Here is a 24,782-nt window from a genome sequence, read left to right on the forward strand (position 1 = left end):
TTCCTCCTGGTTCTTTTCCCTTGTGTGAAAAAGTAACATGCATGGCTGAATTACAGTGGGGTTTGAAAGTTCTTTATTCACACTTTTACTCGTCATCCCCAGTTACAAAATAGTAAAATTCAGTTTAAAGATGAAAAATACAAAATCCATAAAACCAATGAGCATGTCACATACTTGTAAAGACTTAAAGAAACATTTTCCTCAAACAGATATATATTAATATTTTCCCACTTACTCCTACTGCAGGCTATCTCTCCAGATCCATGTGATTTGGCCATTATTTATTTATTGTTTATTTATATGTGGGCTCGAAGAATGTACTCAAAAAACACAATAGCAACAGCTGTTTGGAGAGTGATGACACCAAGCATAACCAAGATTGTTTTTGGGTGCCAGGAGACAGGGACGGTCAAGGCAAGCGGGAAATCTCGTCAAATCACACAGACACTACCTGAATGGACAGATTCCCTACAGGATATGATGAGATAGATGCCCTGGGAATAAATGGGATTTTTTTTTTTTTTTTTTGTATTTTGGGTGAACTGTTCCTTTAAAACTCAAAGTTTCAAAGTACTACTATGGCCACTAGGTGGCAATGTTGCACTGTCATCAACTTGGATCCATACTGGAACACAAATCATGCAAAGAATAGAGTAAAATAGATGAATAACAGCTGCAGAGTGACCTGACATTTACAGACATTATCCCCTAGCTGAGAAGTAACAGGATCAATCGACTCCTATGTGTCCTGCCAAAGTGCCCTTGAGCATGACACAAAACCTCTGACTGCTCCCTCGCAGCTGTCCCTGTGCAGCACCAGATAAATGCCTAAGCTGAGAAAGTAATATGGCTGAATTCATTGTTATTCAAGTTGTGTTTTCATGGCCAGGATCAAGCTTCTCTATTTTGGGCCTTCTCGACGTTCCTCTGCTCTCCAAGGGACGCTGGGTAAATCAGAAGTCTCCTTTCTGGCTGTTTTGCATCTGCTCCTGAATCCTCTCCAGCACCTCCTGCATCTTCCTCAGCTGCAGAGGGGGAGAGAGTGTGATGAGGGAGGTGTGGAGATTATTTATGAGTGAGAAAATAAATAAATAAATGAAGTGACCGAGTCGCTGAGTGAGATACACCTCCTCGTCTTTCTCCAAGATCAGTCTTTCCTTCTCTGTGTCGATGGCAGCCAGCGGCAGAGGGAAATCTGTCCTGCTCTCCTGACGAATCTTGTCCCGTATACTGACATGCACATGAGCGCGCACACACACATACACACAAATACACATACACACTGACTGACTGTTCATCTTGGTCATAGAGGAGAAATTCATGCATGCATGTCCGTGTGCGAATACAGGCTGTCATTGACATGTTGTGAGTTGTGAGTGTTGCGAATATAAAAACCTGTCCTGAACTTCTGCCATGAAACTGGGGTTAAAATAAAAATAGTAAACGACATAACAGTAAAACCTACTGAAAAATCCCAAACCATAATAACCTTCAGCAGTCGCCATACTGAACACATTTCCATGTTGATCAATCACTACACCACTGCACCGACCTGCGTTTCTTCTCCTGCACCACCATGCGGGTCATGCTCTGGATGCACTGGGCTCGGTAGTTCTCGTAGTGCGTCTCCCTCGTCACGTCCTTCAGATCCTGCATGTGGGTTCTCATCAGCATGTTCCTCAGCAGCAGGAAGTCCGAGTGAGCCGGGTTTTCCACTGCGCAGGAGACAGCAGCACGTCACTGCACCTGACACTCACACTAGTAACATCAGTGCCGAAAATAAAACTAGCTATTTGATGCAACGGTGCAGCGATGGACGATAATACACGATAAAACGATGTGAATTCTGCCAAATCATTTTTTCAAATCAAATCATCGGGACAGAGAGTCGTGTGTTATTAACCTAAACTAAAACTAAGATAAACACTCGGTGTCACATATTGTCTGACACTGAAAGAAGAGTAAAAACTAGACATGGGGATGGGGGTGTCTCACACCTGCCTGTAAAACTAACTGAACTAAAAGAAAATATTTGTGACATGCTGTGTTTGTTGTTTATGCAGAGTAAAAAAGTGTGTGCGTGTGTTTGTTTGTGTGTGTGTGTAATACCTTCTACCATTCCCCATGGATAGAGTCGACCCCTGAACTTGCGGCCTTTACTCTCCACCTGAAGGTTACTGCCGATTACTGCAAACGGGATGCTGTCCTGCAAAGAGAAGAGAGGGAGGAGGGGTGTAAGCTCAGATTAAAAGTTGATGAGTCAAGTCACCTTCGAGAAAATAAATACAGTACATCTGAACACTTATCAAGATCCAGATACTATGACAGATTCAGCCATGGCGAATCACCTTGAGTATCTGGTCCTGTTTTTTAAACGCTTCATCCTCATCTGAATCGCAATCTGGAAACTGGTAGATGCTGATCCCAAACTGCTTGATTTCTTCTTTGATCTGGAATGTACAGCACAAGCACACATTGTGTGAAAGAGAGGGTGGGGATGTAAAATAATAATAATAATAATAATTATAGTTTACAGCATAGGGATAATGTCTTAAGATAGGCCTAGATTACTAGATTAAAGATGGCAATTATGATGAACACATTAATGGAGACTCCAAAACCAGTGGGTTGTTGTTTGAGATTTATAAAAAATGTTTTTCTTGTATCCTAAATTATAAGTTGGTTTATCAGTACATTGTACCAAGTCAATAGTCAAGTTCTACAGTAGCAGATCTATGGCTTTACACACACACACACACACACACACACACACACACACACACACACACACACACACACACACACACACACCAGGAGGTCTGATGTGTGTTTCTTGTCTCTTACCTTCATCTTCTTCCTGCAGACCTCTGCGGGCGTCAGGCTGTCAGCTTTGGCCAGTACAGGAATTATGTTGACCTTCTCATGCAAAGCCTTCATACACTCCACATCCAAAGGTCGCAGGCTGCAGGGTGTGGATAGACAGATACAGGAACACACACAACTTCTTGGTGAGGCTCTTGTAATATATAAAGTATGTTTGGTTTTCTTTGGTTAGGTGAGCTTCATGTATGAATTATTTATGTGCACGTAGCCTTGTGTTCGCCTACCCGTGGCCAAAGGGAGAGATGAAGTAGAGGCAGCAGTGGACTCTGTTGTCCTGGATGTTCTTTCTGTTCAGCCCGCTCTCGTCTCTGAAATACTGCTCAAACTGCCGGTCGATGTAGTCTTCTATTTCCTTCCAGCTGAAGGGAGCATAACATAACATCTCTGAGAAAAGACTAACTTTGGAAAAGAACTGAAAGTCTGTAAACTGAAGGAGCACTAAAGGAAAAGTTGCTGAGCACAAATACTCTTCTGTCATCGCTGTGATGAAAACAAATGCCATGGGTCAGAGGATCAAGTCACAGTATGAGTGTGTGATGCCATGAGCTCAGGGTTGGTTCATGATCTTTACTATAGTTACCTGTAGGTTTTTTTTACCCTCCACTGTTGTTAACAACAGCAGCAGCGCACCAAAAACAACACTGGGTTTGTGGCCCAAACGCAAGGCAGCATCTTCATACAAGGTGCCTCAGAAGGACTTTGGTTTTAGATGGACTACCAAAGCAGCATACCACATGCTGTTGCTAAGATACCACATTTGACAGCTATTTTTACCACTGTTTATTACTGCTCCATTACCAACACCTGGCTTGTCATTTTCTCTGTTTTTTTGTTTGTTTGTTTGTTTGTGATTAAAAAACAACAACAACAACAACAACAACAAGATGGATAATTAAAATGTCATGAAAGTCACTGATAGTTGATCGATGTTAAAGAGTGAAACATATATAAATGGTAGATTTTAGTTTATAGTTTAAACAAGTAAATAGCCAGTGACTTCACTACATATTCACTAGTAACCCTAACCCATGGCAGGAATAATTTTTCCATCTGTGACACAGAGTGCATCATGTGTTTTAAATTGCAAGGAGTACCTCTTAGTGGGGATTTATCAAATCTGTTTTTTTTTTGGTGACTTAAAATAAGTGCAACTATAAAAAAAAAAAAAAAAAGATTCAGCTGTTACATATGAACATTACAAGCCATCACAGTAAAAGGAGTGAGGGTCAAATCCTTACAGTTTCATCATATTCCTGTGGCCCTTCAATTACCATACAACAGAAAAAGACAAAAAATATTCACTAAGGACAGAGGTCAAAGGGAATGTTAATTTTAGGATGGGAGCACATCAGAGTGAATAGAGAAGGAAGATATGGCAGAAGATATATTGTTCATGGAGAGAAGGTGTTGTAAGATTCGTATTGGACATTTCTGACATTTCTGTGTCAGCTGAGTTATCAATAACAGAAGAATACTAAATGGACTTTAAAATACCTTCCTATTTCTGAAAACATCCTTGCACTCATAATGTTGTATGTGGCAAACACCACACAGTTGGCAACAAAACAGGCTGAGAAAAAAAAGTACTTCAAAATAGCGACCTCACCTCTCTGTGTTGTTGACAGCATCTCCAAACCCCGGTGTGTCTACAATGGTCAGCCGCAGTTTGACTCCCTTCTCCTCAATGCCAATGGAGTGTGTGGTGATTGTAACTGTCTGAGAGATCCGCTCTGCCGACACATAAACAACCATTTAGTCCAAGGCACCAAAGTAATGGCATGTACATACACGCACACACACACTGAGATCAGTGCAGCATCTGACTTTAGTTAATAAAGTGAGTTATCTATGGCCATGTACTTTCCTTGTTCTATTTTTATAGCACAGAGTAGAATTATGACAGAATCTGTCTCACCCTCTGCATTAGGAACCTTCCTGTCTTTATACAGGTCTGTGAGGAACAGACTGTTGATCAGCGTGGATTTACCCAGACCAGACTCTCCTGCAGAGAGAGAACGAGAAAGAGAGAGAGAGTGAGAGAGAGAGAGAGAGAGAGAGAGAGAGAGAGAAAAAGAGAAAGAGAGTGTTATTTGTAGATTACTTGTATGTAATATAGCCTCCATATTCCCCACAATAATTTATTTCATCACCCCATACACAAATCCTCACATATAAACACATATTCACATATTCTTCATTTTTCACATAAAAGATGGACTGGCACAGGAAACTAAAGTCATCTGAAACAAAAACACTACTTTAGGAGCTTCTTTACCTACGAACCAAAGATTCATTCATACCAACTGCAGTTATTTTGCTTATTTGCATGTGCAATAATATAAAAAATTGCCATGTTTGCACATTTTTTAGCATTGAATCAACTGAAGTTATAGCATGTGTTTATGATAATTGTCTCTGTCAAACCAGTGAATAAATCCACACAAATGGGACGACTCACCTGCTACTATGAGAGTAAATGTGAAACCTTTCTTCACTGTCTTTCTGTGCACCTGGTTGGGCAGTGTGGCAAAGCCCACATACTCCTTGTCCTGATCCTGCAGGAGACACAAGTATAACAAAAATGAGGTTAGTTCACTGATAATTGCACATGGATTAGTGCAAATTTATTAAGACTTTGCCAAAAAATATCCAAATAAATACTGTAGTATTATGGTAATCATCAATATTAGCACGGACATTGCTGCTAAAACATTAGTTAAAATATTTCACTGTATGTTTTACTTTGCAAGTCATTAAGCTAAAACATTTGATTATGCATTTATAATCAGATGCTATTTTCTGCTGATTTTTTTTGTTTTGTTTTGTTTTATTTTGAACATGCTGTACTCATTACTTTGTTGTCAGAAACAGTGGGTACTAACAGTTATCACCTTAACAGACACAGACTGGTTGTGATGTGTTTTACTGTGGCAAAAACAAAACAAAACCTGGTCAACGAACCTGCTCCTACAACAGAAAAACACACACCTGTAACAGACAAACACATGCACTCACAATCAACAGAAACTAAGACACACATACACACAGCAGGCACTGTTACACTTGTACAAATCACAAACACACACACACAGCAGCACTCAAAAACACACCTCTGGAGAGTCATAGGGGTCAAAACGTCCCCAGGGGCTCTGTGGTCGTGAGGAAGGGCTGAGCGGTGAGTCCAGAGACCCCTGAGTGGCCAGCTGCCTCCTCAGAGACAGGGGCTGAAACTGATTCTCCGTCGCTGCACGATGCGGCCTCGGGGGGGCCACTGGAGAGCCAGCAGGGCTGCGGGAGAGGGAACGGGGCTGAAGTGGGGTCCCGGGACAGCTAGGTAGTTTTGCAGTAGTTCCCATTCCAGATCCCTCCAGCTCACGGTCATTGACTGGCGTCTGGCGGTCTGGTGTCTGTTCACCAGGCCGAGGAGCGGGAGGCAGATCCCTCATGGCGTAGGGCAGCTGTGTGTCCTCCTGGTCCTCGATGGACAAAGTGGACGACTAGACGATCAAAAGGCTCAAAATTACAATACGATCACTTTCAATCAAAAACAAAATGGAAACAGACAACAGCTTCATTATTTACAAATCTGCTTGGGATAGTAAAGCAACAGTAAATGGGTAAATTCAATTATAAAAAGCAAAAATGAAATTCATAAGATGGAACCACAATTTGAAAATGAAAAATTTTAATCTTAAAATTTGAAAGCCAACAATTCAAACTGTGAAAGCAAAAATGGAAAATGTTTTTAATTTATAGAGGCATTGTTCTCCCATATGTCTCCCAGGTGGAGCCACACATTACAAAGATGCAGGCTCAGGCCTGCAGTTAGGTGATAACCAAGGTGAAGTGTTAGAGAGCTTAAGAAATCGCAAAACCTGCAATGGCAGCACGCGACGCATTTGGCCATAATGCTGCTGCATCTGCCAGTCGGTCCTCCGTTGTTCCACAGTCAAGGAGCCCTGATGGCAAGAGCCACATCACTTTAAGTCTTCAGTCCAGACTGAGGGACAGTGACATGGACCTTATCCAAGGATCTCAGTGTAAACATGATCAGTAACATCTTGAAATCAATTTTAAACTGTGCTAGTAAGCAGTGAAGCATTAGGGATATATGCTCTTTTACTTTAGCAGCAGATTAAAGCCCTGCTACTGCATGGCATCAGTAGTCCACTGTCAGAGGCCAGAGGTTTGTTTACCACCAGATTACACAGTCTGAGCTATGCTATGGTATTGATAAGTGTGTGCTTCCTGTTACACTGACTGACTACATCCTTTCTTTACTAGTGACCCCGTGACCTGTGATCTCATTACACCATTACAGGCCCTCATCCATCTGTCTAGGCAGGTTGATCAGGCATGGATCAGCATGCGGTGTGGAGAGACTGACAGCACACTCAGACCAGAGCATTTTAGAGAAGTGACTGACATCTCTCAGTCTGGAGCTTCAGCCTTAGAGACTGTATCTGTCAGTGTGGATCAGTTATATGTCTAGCAGACAATATTCATCAGTGCTATGATTAGATTAACCACCCAGTCTCTGTTCTTTGCATTCGCTCTCCCATTTTGGACGCCCTGTTCTGCAGCTACTTGGTTTAGCTCACTGGTAATGTGCATAGTGGGTGCCTCTTCACAGCACAAGGAGGTTCAAGCCTCCGTGCCTCACTCAAAGCACATACATCTATTTAGTCTCACAATATGCTCCCATCCTCCTGATGGCCTGGCTTATGGACAGCAGAGTAAGGGAGCCCCCACTGTTTCTTCTGACATCACTCGGCCTGTCAGCTCTCATTACCCACAAACCTTTGCAGCAGGCTTAACCCAGCTCCTAATACTCTAACAGGGTGGGGGTTTAAGAATTAACTCATAGTACACACACACACACACACACACACACACACACACACACAAACACACGAAAAAACACTCACAAAAGCACATAGACAGTAACTACAAATGCTATCATCACAAAATATTCTAGAAACTCTCTCTCTGAGCCAAATGTCCTACCTCCTTTTCTGAAAGAGCTGCAGGTATTTGAGGACAGAGGACAGATTAGACAGACACAGAACATCATGTTGGAAGTAACAATGACAAACAAATACAAATAAATCATCGGTATAAACGCTTGCTTGTGAGTGCCATTATTTGGGGAAAATGAATGGAATTTAAAGTAAGACTATAAGAACATTAGATTAATTCTATCCATACTGAAAAGGACACCTGGAAAAATATCACCCAAATATATGTACAACAGTAGCCTATAATGGGGAAATTATCAGTCAAAACCAATATCACTGAGAATTGTATTCTCACACTATACAGTATCTAACTATAAATTCGTTATTAAATATAACACATGAAAACTCACAATAAATCTCCACAGGAATATCAGCCTTGTGTTTTTTTTTTCTTTTAGATGAGTGCAAGTTAATTTTGGTCGACTGAAAAAAGTGCACGGTAAAAACTGTGTTTAACTTGAAAATCCACACACAAAGTTATGACATTTCAAGGTTTCAGTGTTTGGACCTACCTTTATTGCTGCGGAGCCTGACCGGAGACGACATGTGCTCCATGATGAGCTCTCAGTCTGTCATACGAGGCTGGAGGAGTCCTGTCCGTCCAAATGACGTGTCCGAATCAGCTTGTTCAAATGAATCAATCTGCGATTTCAGATATGGCAGAAATTATAATAAGGCTTGCGTGTTTACCTAAGACTGAGCTGCAGATACAAGTCGCTCTGACGTTGTTCCGGGCATTTAGCGGAGAGTGGAGCCGCTCAGGTGTTTTTATCTCCACAACAGGTCACACTACACACTACAGTTGCAATTTATTAAGCACAAATAAACACACACGAAACTGCGGTGATGGTGATGATGATGATGATGATGATGACGACGACGACAGTAATAGTAGTAACATCATCATTGTTGTTGTTCTGATAAATATTTTTTATGCAATCGTTTTTATTGTCATTGTTGTTGTTGTTGTTGATGTTGTTAAAATCACTTACCACGACTTCGATTGCAACTGCTACTACCAGGCCTCCTACAACAACTGCCATTGTTGCAACGACTGCAACAACTTTTATTACAGTTACCTGTGATAAATGCTCATTTGCAAGTAATCAAATCTGTCTGACAACAGCAAAATTGCACATTTAGTGTTTTATCTGGAAAGCAACCGATCTCTGCAGGGGACCAATACTTCTCAGGTGAGTGGAGATATATGAGGAGGTCCTTCATCAACAGAAAAGTTGAGATGTGTGTGTGTGTGTGTGTGTGTGTGTGTGTGTGTGTGTGTGTGTGTGAGAGAGAGAGAGAGAGAGAGAGAGAGAGAGAGAGAGAGAGAGAGAGAGAGAGAATTGCTTATTATAAATTGTGAATGCAATACTTACTATAAACGCCTGGGGGCGCCTTCTGACTGCAAAAGAGGTGCTGCACTTGCCCCTAATATTTTGTGCCTGGTCTTTGTCAGTCAATTTGAATTTACTGCCCCCGTGACTGGCCCCTGCCTGAGAAAGGGCCCCCCTCGCTAGTCCCTATTCATTTATGGAGGACAAGAGCCCAGATCAATTCTGCATAATGTCAGAAAATACTTGTCACTCAGTGTCCACTTTGTTAGGGCCTCCTGCAGTCTAGCACAATCCAATTCAACTGTTCTGCCATAAAGTTTCCTTCTCTGATGCCTATAATGCTCAGGTTTTCTTCCTGTCACAGTAATAGAAGTGTTCATTCAACTCTGTTTGGCATTGAGCTCAGTTAGTGGTGCCGTTGTACTGGACTGTATTCTGAAGTCTATTTACGATGCTAATGTAAGTAGCTAATGTATTAGCTAGTTATCGCTAAAGAGTTTATTTGACGGTGTCTACATCGAGAGGCCCCATAGTTGACAGATAATAACTTTGTCCTGTTTTTAGGGCCGATATTGGAGTAAAAGCAGCAGTAAGTGCTTTGCCTGCAAATCTCAAAACGTGTGTGTGACCGTTAGGACTCAAAACACAGAGGTCAGCTAACGCTAGCTAATTTGCTAGTGGGTAAGTACCAGAATGAGACGTCGTGTTAACATTGCAAAACTGACCTTATGTGTAGACCTAGTCATTTTCGAGGACTGGAAGAAAAATACTTTAAAAAAAAAAAAAAAAAAAAAAAAAAAAAGTAGGTGAATGTGATATTCAGTTTAATGGAGCATCATTAATTACATTCCCGTGTGTCTGTTTTGTATATTTGCCGGGGCACAGTGTCTTAATTGTCCATAACCGACAGTAACGGCAGAATTTATTTTAAAACAGCACTGTGCGCGTTAATTAATATGTGTAATGTATTCAATGTAATGTATGTAAATGTTTTCAGTATGTAGCAGACATACCTAACCTTCCCAAAATGTCAACATGTTTTTTTCTTTTTTGTGCATTGCTTCAGTATACGACAAACAAAGTAGTTGTGGACACAGTTGTGTTTCCATGTTGTCCACAGCTGTATGGTTTAACAAAGTGTGTAATTTTGCCTAAACAAAAACACGGACTATCTTAGGACAAAGAGTATTTTAGGCTTAAATAGGAGAAAATGCTGCCACTCATGCCTAATGGTGAGTTAATAAATTCACTGGTACAGATCTGCGTTTTTATTTATCCACTGAGTCTTTTAATAGTCTAACTTCAAACATTCATAGTTCACTGTATTGGACATAAAGTAAAATATTTTAACACAAAATACATAAGGCATTCTGATAAATAATTGATCCATGCAATGTAGCTTAAAGCATAAAGTGCCGGGTGTTTCACAGCTTTTGGAGAAGGATGAATCCTACATGCTAGTTGGCAGAGTAGTATGGGACTAAACTGGTGATGTGAACTGAAAGAAAATACATAGAAATACCTCTGTTTGCAGTCTGCAACACGCTCATGAACCTTCATTGATTAATTATTGATCATCTATGTCTCTACTTGTTCCCTCGCCCCTAGGGTTCTACATGCAGTGATACTTAGTTTTATTTCTCTTTCTCTTTCACAGTTGTTTGAAAGGGTGGGGCTTGGGGATGGTGCAGGTCTAACTCAAGTTTAAAGTCACATTGAAATGGCAACTCTAGAGCATCTTGCGTCCTAATTTCCTACAAGGATATTGGGATCATACATGCAGGGAGGGATTGCTCAAAATTGCTAAAAGAAAAAAAAAACTGTTATTTAAGGGGCAGAGCAGATGGGCAGTATTATTCAAAACCCTAGATGGTTTTATTTGGTGGAATCTTCAATTATGCCTACAGGTATGCAGTCATTAAAATGTGCTGTTTTTGAGGGTTTTGATATGCAAATACGATAAAAAAAAAAAAAAAAAAGTTGTAATTTCTTTGGCTTCTGTTGTAAGTTAGTTAAAATGGATACAAATTGATTTTTCATTTCATTGTGACTTTAAGACCCCCTTGAATCATTTTGCAGAATGATCCCACTGATGCAGTGTTGTGCTTTTAAAAAGATGTGGCAGATACATCCCCTTTTTGCTCTTAGTTTTATCAGTCATAGAAAAGAGCTTTCCCCTGCATTTCTGTCCCACACCACCCTGCATACTCGTCTGGGCCTGTGAGGCCGGCCTGGAGGCGGGCTCTGCACCTGTGGCTGTTGGGAGGGTTCATGCTGGGCTCTTGGTTGCTCTGAGTGGTTGTTGTGTTCATGGCTTTCAGTGCTGTCTCTGTTTGAGTCTCTGCTCATGGATCTGTGTTGACTGTCGACCTGTGAATGGTCCTTATGCTCAGTTGTCATGTCTTCTTTGTCATGCTTGTGCTGCTGGCTATCTGAATGGCTGCCGGGAGGGCTGTTCTGCTCTTGGTCGACCATGTGAGGGTCTAAGTGGTTGTTTTCAGTGGTGTCTGAATAATGCTCGGGGTCAAGGTTGTCGTTTTGCGGCTGTGGAGAGAGGGTATGGTCAGGAGAAAGGTTCTTGTCCTGGTTGTGAGAGTGGTGGGGGTAGTTGTGGTTTTGCCAAAAGGCCCTGCGGTGCTGCTCTAGCTCGGAGAGCAGAGGCAAGCCGATGTCCAGGTGCATTAGCAGGTTTTCCAGCCACTCCTCTAGTTTTGCAAAGGGAGCACTGAGAGAGACAGAGGGAAGGGAAGAAGACATTTAAATGCTTTGTCTCTGAAGTGTGCAAATAATTTGTTCTCGTAAATCAGGTAATAGGGCAGAGGTCAAACAAGCATCAACCGGCTTGAGGCTTGTGCAATATAGGCTACATTCATACACCAGGAAGTTAGTCTGGTGATTTTCTAATTGTAGTAGTAGAGTCATCATATTAAGTATTTTGTTCAGTTTTCAACATCACCATAGTTTCTCTTACTTCAGTAATACACCTTGCACCCTCTATCTGAGCACCTATAAAGTACTGTACATTGTACAATGCTAATTTTTAAAGTGGGGAAATATGACAGTTCTGATGGAACTTAACACCTCAACCACTTGACTTTATTTTTCCCTGTGAGCAAATTCAAAATGATAAAAAAAAAAAAAAATGTCTATATTGTATGACTGTCACATATTCTCTGTATCTGCAGATTGCAACGCTTCACTGAAGTTACATAACACTTCTACTGAGTGTAATATTCAAATCCAATAAGCCATTGTTTTATGGCTGCAGCACTACATCAAATAGAAAATATCTAGATGTCTGTGGGCTTGAACAAAACTGGGTCATGCAGCAATGACGAACTGACGGATGGGTTTTGCTTGGTTCAAGAAGTTAAAGGCAAGAAAGGAATCAGTCTTTGTGTTTTGAGACAAAGTATAGGACCTAGCATATACCAGCAGCCAGAGAGAGGATGTTTTCTCTCTTGCATATCGATAACTGTACCATGGCCCACCAAGCAACATCATGCCATGAAACAACAAATATTTATATTTTATAAAATACCGATAACATTCACATGATGCCTAGAATTTGGTATTTTACAAGCATATTTAGGCTTTAAGTTGTTTCAAATAATTGGAATAAGGACAAAACAGTAATGAATCTTTATATCCTGTCATACCGTTTATCGGCCTCCAGGTCACAGCAGAGTGCGGCCAGTGGCAAGAAGGCGGAGGGGCACTCTGGAGGGTGGTACTGCTCCAGGAAACCAGCTACATTTAGTCCAAAGTCTTGGGTCCGAGGAAGGTAATCAGGATCTGCACTCACTCTGCCTATTATCTTGGGAGACAGGGATGCAGCCTCAACTATAAAGTTGACTAGAAATATGTATGAAACTGCATAACTGCAGTACTTGCTTTACTCCTTTTAAATTTACAAAACATTTTAGCTTAATGATCACTCACAGATTTCTCAGTCAACAATGTGCAGCACATGTTCAGTGCGATAGACCATAAACTGTCACAAAGTGCTTCACATTTTTGGGAATGTTTTGTGCCCCCTGCAGGTTAAATAGAAGACATCAAGTTACCATAGCTCTTACCTCACACATCATGATCCCAAAGGAGAAGATGTCCACTCGTTCATCATAGCTCTTCCCTAAGAGGCACAGAGGAAAAATGAACAAGGTAGGCATCAGCAGTGATTTCCTGTCACTTACTGCTGGAGATGCTTTGGCCTGCTTTCAGATGTAATTGCAACCTCAGTTTGTGACATTTTTGTCATGTCTGTGCTCCTTTTTGCCCCTAAAGTTGTCTGCAAGGCAGTGCTTCCTAATTATAACCATTACCCTAAATGTAACCATAGCCTGAGAGGCAGAGCTGTCTTACACACAATACTGGGGGCAAAAAACACAGAGTTTTGTTGTGGTGCTGTCATTGCAGCACTGTCAATATCCAATGGAAAATTGAGGCCAGTCAAGGGACAGGCACTTCACTCATCAATATCTGTGTGCTGTCAAATGGCATGGTGTACAGCATTGGAGGAAATAATTCTCTGCACTTTACATCTTTTCTTTATTGAGCAGTATTTCTTAAAGTAGTACTTTGTCAATTTAACTTGTACTATGAATCTTCACACTTAAGCCTTGAATGTTCGTGTTATGTTCACTTCCCGAGAATAAAACTGCAGAATAAAACTGATTAATAAACTGTAATTACACTGTTTAAAACTTTTGTCAAGGAGAAAAATTTCTTGTTATGTTTATTCAGATCATGGAAATTCAACATTTTACTCATGGTTAGTCATGAAAAAGTCAAGGAATTTTATACTTGACATAAAAGTAGAGATGTTTACCAGATCGGGTTATGGCGTCCAAAGTGTATCAGGCTTGGCACACATGACACAGAAATTTGAACCCTCCATTGTAATTGAATGTGCGATAAGTTGGCAACCTGCCCACTCACCATGGATCATCTCAGGGGCCATCCAGTAGGGGTTTCCCACCACAGTGTACCTCTTCCTCCGGTCAAGCCTGCGGAGCTCTGACAGCCTCGCTGCGGCAGGTCGCTCCAGAGAGGCTGTGCGGCTCTGGCTCCTCTCTTCCATCACCAGCCGGGCCAGCCCGAAGTCTGCCACCACCACACTCTGGTTCTGAACCAGGAGAGACACATGTAATGTTGACGGAGCTTAACGAAAGAGTGAGAATGCTCTGTCCGTGTGTGTGAACATAATGAAATGGCATACAGGCAGCTTTTGTATCGTCTGATTTGTTTTTTGTTTTTTGTTTTTTTCTCACAATTGACCAAAGGTGCTATGGGTTTTTTTGCTGATGCACTATATAAATAAATTGGCTTTTTTAAAAAAATCAAATTTAAGATCATATACCTTATGAATTTTCTTTCTGTGGCAAAGAGGATGCTACTATTTTTTTTCTTTTTTCTTTTTGCTGTTTATTCCTCCTTTCCGGAGCGGTATTCCTCAAAGCAGGATTAGAATGTTAGCCAGGTAACTGTGAAAAAGGTTATACTATATTGTGGTGACTTAAATCTGCAAAACAAGCCTGAACGTCACATTTTGGAATATGATTCAGTTCAGGAGTTCAGGAGATATTTTATAAGTTTTTTTTAGTTATGTGGCTAACCTGTTAATCATGCTTTATGGAATACCCTCCTGTTTTGAAGAGCATTAAGAAAGACAGGAGATCATAACAGCCCTTGATTTCAGCAAATATTTGTATTCAGAAGAAGCGTGTTTTAACTATGTACTTAGGCGAGTAAAACTGGAAAGCTATCACTTAATCACAAAATAAAAATATTTTCTGTTTTATGGCTGAAATCATTTCATCAGATTTTTAGCAAAATCTAACTCAGTCTCGTCAACTGTAAAATGCAATGTAGAGACAGCCCAAGGCTGCTAGTTGTTTTGGGACTGTGATCTATTTGTTTACACTTAATATATGTCTCACACTGCAAAAAGTCAAATCTTACCAAGATTATTTGTCTTATTTCAAGTCAAAATGTCTTATTTCTAGTCAAAATATCTCATTACACTTAAAATAAGACATGATCACCTCAGAAGTAACTTGTTTTTAGACAATTTTCACCTGTTTCAAGTGAAAATTTACTTGAAACAAGTTAAAATTAGCTTGAAACAAGAAACAAATTCTGCCAATGGAACAAGCAAATTTTTACTTGTTCACTTGTGTCACAAGTAAAAATTTGCTTGTTCACTTGTGTCACAAGTAAAAATTTGCTTGTTCCATTGGCAGAATTTGTTTCTTGTTTCTAGCAAATTTTAACTTGTTTCAAGTAAATTTTCACTTGAAACAAGTGAAAATTGTCTAAAGACAAGTTATTTCTTAGCTGATCATGTCTTATTTTAAGTGTAATGAGGTATTCTGACTAGAAATAAGACATTTTTACTTGAAATAAGACAAATACTCTTGGTAAGATTTTGACTTTTTGCAGTGCAGATTGTTCAACAGACAAAATTACTTATTTACCTCTCTGACCAGGCAGTTGTGTGAGTTGAGATCTCGGTGGATAACATTCATGGAGTGTAGATATGCCTTAGAAAGAGAGATTGGTACATGTCAGTGAGAATTAGTACTCTTCATTGAAGTGAGATGTGATTTTAAAAATTTACACATTAATTTAAAATATTGACCTGAAAAACTTACCATTCCAGCTGCTATGTCTTTCGCAAAACTCACTCTCACACTCCAGGGAAAATCAGCATCCTAAGTAGATTGGATGTGGATTGACACAGTGTGGTCAATATATTATTGGTGTATTCCTCTGACAGTACACAAGGAGAAATGTAAAGCTCATTTTACCTTACCATTTTCTTAATGGTTTCTCTGAGAGTTCCCCCTTGGACATATTCAGAGATGAAGTTTAGTCGTTTGTCTTTATAAAAGAGTCCAATGAACTTGAGAACGTTGGGATGATCCAGACAACGCATCACCTTTACCTAGAAAAAAGGTAGTGAAAACATGGTTAAACGTCGTATGTAATGTAATGTATGCTGTCTGCAGTTTGCTTGTGTCACATCACAAAATTTCTAGACTTGATTCCAGTCATTCTTTTTTGCTATGCTCTGGCTCTGGATAACCGGAGACTTTTGTGGGTTATTTGGCTCAAGTATGGTTGGGAACAAAGAGACCCTCCAAATATGGGCAATACGTAAAACTGGAATGTAAACATTTTCTCAAAGAAAATATCCCTTTTGAATCATTTAGCATGCTAGCTAGATGGCGCTTTTATTATTGTCTGTTTCTCACAACATAATTGCTTCTACTCAAGACACATTAGTTGCATGGGCTGCTGTGTTGTATTGCTGACGATCAACTTGTCACTCTTAACATCCCCAGATATTTTCCATGAAGAGACAGAGAACTGCGTCTGGCCCCACAAGCCCATAGTTACCAAATAATGTTGGAGTTTGCAGCATATACTGGAGCTTTAACTACCCACTTGCAGCTTCAAATACTACAGACCACCTACCTCTTTTAAGAAGGTCTTTTGTGTCTCTTCATCAAAACGTATAAGCTCCTTCATCACCATCACCTCCCCAGTCTCTTGATGCGTAACCTTCACAACAATAGCTCAATCAAATCGCTGGTATCCCTATGTCATGTAAAACTGATCAAACTAAGAACAGCATATTATTGTGTCAAACAGGCATACAGACATCTGAAATTTTTTGTGTCATAAATTCATCAGTCATCACAGTACCTTGACGGCCTGTCCAAAGCAGCCCTTGCCGAGCACTTCTCCATGGATGAGGTCAGAAGGTCTGAAGATCCGGTGGGTTCGATCTCCAGGATCCACACGTAGAGACTCTGAACGAACCATATCCCTTCGTTGGGATAAAAGTGGCAGTGCTCTAGGGGAAATGGGACACTTGTCTATACTGCAACTACGTCTGAGGGAAAAAAAGAGAGAGTGAGACAGACAGAGGGAAAAGGGAGCTCCAAACAGTGATATCCAAAGTGAATCAAATTGCCCCAAACTAAGAGTCAGCACTCTTACAGGATGTGTCGAGAACGCATTCCCATGGTTCCCTGGTGCTGAGGCGGGGAGAGGCTCATCCTGATTGGTTCATCTGTCTCCTCTGGACTCGGCTCTTCCTCCAGGCTTGGGAGTTTGCCAGTTGACGCAAGGTTGACACGAACACATGTGTCGGGACAGTGGATGGTGTCCTGAGAGCCATCAGAGCGGAGCTGGGCATCAGGAGTGGAGGGGTTGTGTTCAATTGTCAACTGCAGGGGTCTGCTTGTGTCCTGAATCACGCGATTTATCTGGAGGAAAGAAATTATTTTGCTTAGGATATGATGCTGATGTCTGATGTAGTCTATTGGTCTTGGGTTGGTGTTAACCTTAAATTCAAGGAATAATGATATAATATTGGTGTGTGTTTCGCTTGTCTTCTGTTTCAGTGATGATTTATGTCCCTTACTGCCTGTTTTTGTGTCTTCATGTGTGGCTGCGTCAGTCTCACCATCACCTGTGCTGATCATTTTGAATTTTATTTTGTTTATGCAACATGGTCTGATTTGCTTGGAGGTTAACCACTGCTGATTGCACCGCTAACTTGGAATTGACTTGGTAAAAAAATATATATTGTTATGGTAATAATGATTAATTAATGACTGAGGCCTACCTCATCCAGGGAGATGTTGCGGACTGGGATGCCGTTGACTTCCAGCACTCGGTCACCAGTGTGGATGGAGGACAGAAGGTCATGACTGAGGAGGGCTGAGTCTAGTCTGAGGCAGATGAGCAGAGGGGGTGATTAGGTGGAGGAAATGAGCGGTAAGACAAAAGGAGGGGGAATTATGGATGAGAAGTTTGGTGGTTTAATTAGAGTTCATTACTAATCAAAAAATATATTTCCTGCATAAAATGTGTGATAGCTGCAAGCATCTGTGTTAAGAAACCTAACCTTTAATGTTGTGATGTTACTAGGTCTTTACCAGGTATTTCCTTGGTTGTTATTAAGGTGTTGCCAATTTTTTAGTAGGAATAAAAGCAGCAGTAGTAGTGGTAAGAGGTAAAAAGAGTAGAAATGGTAGAATTTGTTGTATGCTGCATTCCATAAATGTCTGAAATTGGAAAATTTGCCTCTAAGTAGGAAAATATAGTGGAGTGGCCCTTAAATGTGGAATTTCAAGCAGGAAAGTGGACAAAACATCAGTTCAGAGTTTCCAAAATGCAGTTATCTCAAATCAGCATACAGCGATACACTGTGAGCACCACAAAGCATCACTTTTATTTTCTAGCACTCCGTGACATCAAAGATGCAAAATAAGATGTACACTAAATTTAAGATGTGCAGTTGCACTTACAGTTCCAGACATTCCAAACATTCAGTGCTAATTAGCTAACATTTCCAAAAGTCATGTTAAGTATACAGTTCGTCTGGTACAGTTATGCTGTAGTCGAAATAATGTAAGGAATTGTACCAAAGTATTGGTAGAGACAGTGTTAGTTTTAGGAGTAGTGGCAGTATTAGTGTGCCATTGTATGTGTATGTGAACAACACACCTGGCAGACAGAAAGAAAGAATAAGAGTAGAAGAGAATGAGAGTAAAAGGGTGAAAGAAAAGTGAAAGAGTAAAACTGTGAAAGTGAAATTGTGTAAAACTGATCAGTGCAATCTGTAAATGAGAGTAAAAAGTGTAAAAAAGTGAAAGATTAACAGTGAAAATGAAAGCAAAACAGACAAAATAAAAGAATGAAAGTGAAGTCTATGAAACAGCTAAAGTGATGTGAAATGACCAGTAATCAAGTTGAAATTCAAACAACCAGTTAGAACAGTGACATGCATAACTAGTTTATAATACTGAAACCAGCTGTAACTGAAAATGGTCAAATGTAAAATTCACACTTCACTTCCCCTTTGAGACCCATAGAACTCACTCTGTCACTGTGACCAAAGAGCCTTTTTCTTTGCTGAGGTCTGTGGTTACAGACACTCCCCGTCTGCCATTTGCACTGGGAGGGAGGGACACCAGCGCCACCATATGAGAACTCTTGGTCAGCGGTGAAGTTGGTTTTACGGCTGATACTACACCCTGACAGAAACAGTGGCCACTGCATGAGAGACAGGAAAACATAGAGAGATAGAAAAACAATGTGCAAACACATCAGTATCAAAATCATGCATGGGAATAAGAAACAGCTTTCCCATTTTCTTCTTTTTGTAGCGTCTCATATATGCTCTTTTGCGATTGAACAATATGGATGATTCATTTCTCCCTTCCCTTTTCTGAGCATACAACATACCAATAGAGTTTGGAGCGTTCAACTAGGGTGAAGGTATCTCCATCTCCAATAAACATTCCACAACTCATGCAAGTGAAGCATTCAGGGTGGAACTTCTGCTCTCCAGCGACCTGTACAGTAAGGGTGGTGTAACACAATAGAAAGAAAAAGAGAATGATCCTGGTTTTCCATTAGATGAAATTTTGATAGGTGAGTTAGATGGGTTAGAAATAATGAGTCAAATGCAGTTTTGAATTATGAAAGTTCTTTGTGCACATTCCTGCATCCAGGCCATGTAATATCCGGATGTCAGTATTCACAGTGAATATCCTGTGCTTTGAGAGTTGAGGAAGAATAACAACATTTACTTTCATATCAGGAAGAAAACAAGATTGATTTAAATTTAGGTAGTAGATGGCTTTACAGTTTGAGATTACATGATTCTCATTTCAAATCTTGCAGAGCATATGGCCATGCACCTGTTTGTGAATTTATCATGTATTGCAAGGTGACGCCAAGGCATTTTAACCAGCTTGTTTTAAGGGTGGCCTTGAAATATCCATGTGTCATTTATTTTTAAACTAGCCTATCAACATTAAGTCAACGTGTTAGTGGCTGAGTGTAAAATGTTTTGTAGCCAGTAATGAGGATTATCTGCTGAACTGGCGGTGGCTCAGGATTGTACAGCTTGGTCTTTGATTGTGATATTGTGACTGAACACAATGAATTGGTGGTCAACCTGACAAAACCAGGCCGGAAGAGGAAGGTTGGTCAGGAAATGGCTCTTTCCTCAGTAGTGGGTTTGAAGTGCATTTAGAGATTGTAGTTTGCACATTGAATAAGATTTTTTAAAAACGGTAAGAACTGTATGCTAGCACAATTTGCAATTTGTTTTGACTGTTGGACAGATTGTACAGTATTTTCTAATAAGAATGTGTTGTTCATTTAACATATGGACAATACTGAATAGCATGGTATTGTATTCTTTGTTTATATTCAGTGACGAACTTGTTACCATGATGAGTCCTGTTGTGATAGCCTCCTTGCAGCCGTGGCAGTGCTCCCCGTAACGAGCCCAGTAGTGCTTCTTACAGAAGAGCTGTCCGTCTCTCTCATAGTACCAGTGAGACAGGATACAGCCACATTCACAGCACCTGGTGAAGAGGAGCACCAGATGAAGACAGGAGAAGAGATGGCAGGGGTAGAAGAGATGATAAGGAAGGCAGAGAGGAATTGGATGAAGAGTGGAAACAAAGAACCATGATAGTGATTAGGAAGAAGTAGAGCAATGAAGACAAGACAGGAGGAGTCAATGGGGAATACTTTAGATATTTCAGGTGTGTTCGTGCACTGTAATATGAGCCCAATCAGTGATGGAACACATGAGACTTGCGAGGAAAGTCGACCTGTTTCATCGTCTCACGCAGGATCAGGTGGAGCACTTCCAGGTCAGCTGAACCAGAGATTATCTCCTCAACTTGTTTAAACATAAAGTGTACAGTGACACTGATATCTAACCCCCTGCCTCTCTTGACCCTTTCGACCTTGGTATCGTATAAGTTGCCTGCATTGAATGACAACATCATGCTTTCGTTTGTGGCCAAGTTAAACTGACCATCAAACCTGCCTGGATGTTTATCCGGACATGCATGGGGGAAATCCAGTTATGGAGTCTAAATTATGCTGTGCAGACACTGAGTTGCTGATGTCATTGAAAGAAGAAAACACTCTTTATCTCTCTGCCCCATGCTGCACTTTTTCTGGTCAGCTGCCGAAATAATACTGCTTCTTACAATAAGGGTACTGATGCTACACACTACTAGGTCACTCATCAGTCATATGACAACATAAAAACACTCTGACATAAGCATACTGCTAGTTTCACATGAGCATTATAATTCTGAGATCATTGATTTCCGCCCTATAGGGAACCCACTAAAATGCAAGCATTATGACATACTGTCTTTCTGTTCACTGTTAGTTCCTTCACAAATGCAAAAAGAAACCACAAAAACTTTCAGGGCATCTTGGTTGAAGCTTGGTGTAGAATAATAGCTCTTTACTGTGGTAGCCCTGAGAGCTCAGCACACTGCAGCTTAAGAAAACACATGCAAATAGACAAAACACAGACGAATTAAGAAAACATCTTCATCAATTTGACACCATTTAGAAGCATTTAGAAAACACATTGCAAATTCAGAGCTTGCCAAAATGAATTTTCAGGGTCTATAAGCTAATTTTTGGAGTCACTGTTTACAGTACATGTTCATCACATGTCTTCTGGAAACACTTCCACTGTTGTTTGGTGTAATTTCTAAATTATGCATGTGTTTGCAAAATGAAGATGAAGCTTGGGTTTTGTCTATTTGCAGTGTGTTGAGTTCTCAGGGCCACCAAAATTTACAGTCAAAACCAGCTTCCTTATCTCTCCAACACTACCACTGGAGTGGGAGGTGACTTCCTGGACAGAGTAAAGCTCCATGTTTCCTCTCTCTCTTTGCATGTAAATGCCATGCAACTCCTACAATGGGTTGCTGCACAATTGAGAATTAAATAGTTGGGGGAAAGGTAAAGAATCTGCTCCCCTCCCATGTAAGAGGCTTTTTCTGACAATAGCAACATAGCCTTAACCATGTGTTTTTTGATAACACACAAGATATATAACCTTGTAATTTCATACATCCAGCTCAACATGCAGTAAAATAAATCATCACTATTGTCATTTTTTTACCCGTGGTTTTGGTGCTGATGCAGTTTCTGTAATTACTGCTCTTTGGCATTGCTTCCCGGCTATCAGTTTCCTCTTCTGTTAATTTCAAACAAACTCCTCTCACCACTCACAAAAATGTACAACACATCACTTTCTATGTATTAAAGTATTTTTCCTAGGAACCACCCATTTGACACCAGGTATTTAAAAGTGCAAAGTGCATAAGCTTTCATGAACTGGGTGGAGGACAACTATTTTGTTATACCAGCTGGCGATAGGGAATTGTAAAGTGAACATTTAATTACATAAAAAGATTGCAGAGATTATTACTTTAATGGCAAGTTTATTATGGACAGAAGACAAGTTGACTTCAAGAAGAGACTAACCTACTTGTGGTCCTGAGCTCTATTTCCACAGCAGCCAGTATTCAGGAGAAACTTGGTTTGAGAATGAGCATCCTTCTAAAGTTACTCAGAGTCTTGGATCCTAACACAAGCTGTGCCCTGGGATATACGATAGTACAGCAGTCCATCATGTAGCTTGGGAAGTGCCACATCTGTTAGACCTGCCTCTCATTCATTGCTGAGGAAATGATAAAGGAATATAACCATCAGAGACAGCTGCAGGTTTATTTTTGACCTCCTGTCTGTTTTTCTGCCTCTGGCAACAGATGTGGGACCTCTCAGCAGCTTCACATCTGTGATTCCTCCTAAACATCTGGGTCCTCATAAAACAATCAACCCACACATAAAATCAGAGATTGTATCCCTGTCATATTTTCTTCTCACACCACCTCTCTCTCCCTTTGTCTCTGAGTATTCTCCTTACCTTGGCTTGCCCTGCTCGTTTCCGCTACCTTAAGCCTTTCCCAAACATCCTCTCTATCCTAACCCCTGTTCCTGTGACACAGAGCGGGTCTGCAGACACAATAGAACATGATGTTTAAAAAAACAAAAGCATGATATGATGTAAGGATAATAACCAGGGTCAAATGCCAATTTCTGATGACGTATTCTCCTCCCTTGGTTTCCTCCCTGTTCTGTCTAGATATCACCCTGGTCAGCTTCCTTTTAAAAATATAAATCATTGTACTGTGGGCTGCTGGGACACCTGACAGCACAATAACTTTGTCTGAAATTGTCATGGTAGCATAAACTACTACTGACACACATACTTGATGTAGCCAGAATATTGCACCATGTCTTTCTCATGTATCTATCTGTAGGCAGCAGATTTCTGTTGCAGGAAGTATTCTAGATGTTGAAATACTATTTGTGAAGATACACTCTCTTTCACAATCACTTTTCACTTTTTCTTCTCGCTCTCTCTCACTCACACTTGCACAAACACACTTCAGCAGTAAACTACAGTGGTTCTTACCTTCCTTTCATTCCTCTCCGAAATCTCTGGTCTCGTCGTGACATTCTGCCTTATCAGTTCACCGACATATGCCTGTCACTCAGAAATAATCCACCCTTTCCTTAAGAGAATGCTGGTTTAGAAGGAAAACCTCCAGTAAGGAATGGAGCTTATCAGGCTTATCAGTTGTGTGTCGCCTACATGAGTGGGTCTTCTATGTCGCACACATACTGTACTGTGACTGGTGAGCAGGCGGTGTCTTTTTTCCCCTCCATGCAGTCAGACGTTTCCTGTGCAGATGAGCTCTCTCGCTAATGTGCGGTCTGTAGCTGTGAGGGAAATAACTCTGACCCACTGACACCAGCTGGCCAGTCTCCCTCTGCTGGCTGCTGGCAAAGAGGCCTATCCTGGCATAGACTCTTTACTCCGCCCTCCTCCTGTAACCTCCAGTATGTAGTGACTTCAAGTGACAGATATACGGTTACAGTCCTCTGCACCATGCACAGAAACTACAGAGTGTGTGTAGTGAGGCTTAGAGAGGATGGATTATGTAAAGGTATGGCACCGGTGCTACAGTGTGGGTACTTGGGTGTTTATGTGATCATGTGTTAAGCCGTGTGTGTGTGTGAGAGAGAGAGGCAGAGAGAGAGAGAGGGCAAGAGGGAGTTTGTGTGAGTGTGAGTTTTAGTCATAATCTGTTTATGAATGCCCCAATTACTGCACTGTCCCAAGTCCTGATCCTAAAGCACTCTATTCATCGCACACAAGAGACAAAGAGGGATGAGGCGACGTAAGTCTTGCCACACGTATGGGAAAAAAAGCTCACAACCAGATAACTGAAAAAACACTGATACTGTACAGTATATAGCTTCCCCATGTGCTGTAGATGCCTCATTAGATGATCTATGTGAGTCAGGTTCTGTTGTCAGTCATTTCACTTGAAGAGCATGAGACTATATTCAAACCAATGAATATATTCAGTTGCTCTGCATGTGATTATCGTTGTATTGCAGCATGCATGAAGATTGCTTATAAGGATATACAGAACCTGAGGTGCAGTTTCCAGCATTAGTTCACATGTTGCCCAGTCACTCTATGAATAGCCACAGACTATAATTTACGGGAGTGGTATACCATGACAGCAGATGAATCCCTGCTTTGGGAACTGCAAGCCTCATAAACTGACAGGCGCAGGGTGTTTGTCCCATCATGTTTGAAAAAGTGCATAAATAC

The 24,782-nt window shown here is 40.8% G+C and overlaps 2 protein-coding genes across 6 annotated transcripts; both read right to left on the reverse strand.

The window, feature by feature from the left end:
* Nucleotides 1-50: 50 nt before the first annotated feature.
* septin4a (septin 4a) lies at nt 51-9,136 on the reverse strand. 5 transcript variants are annotated; one of them, XM_030068066.1, is made up of 14 exons: nt 8,894-9,136; nt 8,414-8,543; nt 7,891-7,907; nt 6,759-6,842; nt 5,994-6,380; nt 5,342-5,438; nt 4,799-4,885; nt 4,490-4,613; nt 3,108-3,242; nt 2,845-2,962; nt 2,349-2,450; nt 2,110-2,206; nt 1,553-1,715; nt 51-1,230 (listed from the first exon to the last, which is right to left on the reverse strand). In XM_030068066.1, the coding sequence occupies exons 2-14, from the start codon at nt 8,454-8,456 to the stop codon at nt 954-956; spliced, it is 1,731 nt and encodes a 576-aa protein (XP_029923926.1). In that variant the 5' UTR covers nt 8,457-8,543; nt 8,894-9,136; the 3' UTR covers nt 51-953. The 5 variants fall into 5 exon arrangements, with proteins under 5 accessions (XP_029923926.1, XP_029923930.1, XP_029923927.1 ...); XM_030068070.1 differs by lacking the exon at nt 8,894-9,136 and having other exon boundaries at nt 51-1,025; nt 1,128-1,230; nt 8,414-8,687; XM_030068067.1 differs by lacking the exon at nt 8,894-9,136 and having other exon boundaries at nt 7,891-7,898; nt 8,414-8,689.
* A 1,360-nt stretch (nt 9,137-10,496) lies between these two features.
* LOC115371376 (LIM domain kinase 1-like) lies at nt 10,497-24,134 on the reverse strand. Its single transcript, XM_030068717.1, has 15 exons — nt 23,571-24,134; nt 20,496-20,634; nt 19,502-19,611; nt 19,136-19,309; nt 17,877-17,982; nt 17,246-17,514; nt 16,949-17,138; nt 16,718-16,804; nt 16,053-16,184; nt 15,892-15,951; nt 15,715-15,780; nt 14,177-14,363; nt 13,315-13,370; nt 12,895-13,052; nt 10,497-11,960 (listed from the first exon to the last, which is right to left on the reverse strand). The coding sequence occupies exons 1-15, from the start codon at nt 23,612-23,614 to the stop codon at nt 11,393-11,395; spliced, it is 2,346 nt and encodes a 781-aa protein (XP_029924577.1). The 5' UTR covers nt 23,615-24,134; the 3' UTR covers nt 10,497-11,392.
* Between the last annotated feature and the right edge of the window lie 648 nt (nt 24,135-24,782).

Source organism: Myripristis murdjan, chromosome 14, assembly GCF_902150065.1.
Source record: "Myripristis murdjan chromosome 14, fMyrMur1.1, whole genome shotgun sequence".
Taxonomy (NCBI): Eukaryota; Metazoa; Chordata; class Actinopteri; order Holocentriformes; family Holocentridae; genus Myripristis; species Myripristis murdjan.

Bases quoted from the DNA above. Each gene is read 5' to 3' on its own strand.
- septin4a (XM_030068066.1), bottom strand. From the start codon at position 8,456: ATGGAGCACATGTCGTCTCCGGTCAGGCTCCGCAGCAATAAAG. The intron at 6,381-6,758 runs GTTTTGCGATTT...TTGATCGTCTAG, and splicing joins GTCGCGTGCTGCCATTGCAG to TCGTCCACTTTGTCCATCGA. The intron at 4,614-4,798 runs GTGAGACAGATT...ATGTGTCGGCAG, and splicing joins GAAGGTTCCTAATGCAGAGG to AGCGGATCTCTCAGACAGTT.
- LOC115371376 (XM_030068717.1), bottom strand. From the start codon at position 23,614: ATGTCACGACGAGACCAGAGATTTCGGAGAGGAATGAAAGGAAG. The intron at 16,805-16,948 runs GTACTGTGATGA...ATTGTTGTGAAG, and splicing joins GCTTTGGACAGGCCGTCAAG to GTTACGCATCAAGAGACTGG. The intron at 13,371-14,176 runs GTGAGTGGGCAG...TGTGCCTCTTAG, and splicing joins GGCCCCTGAGATGATCCATG to GGAAGAGCTATGATGAACGA.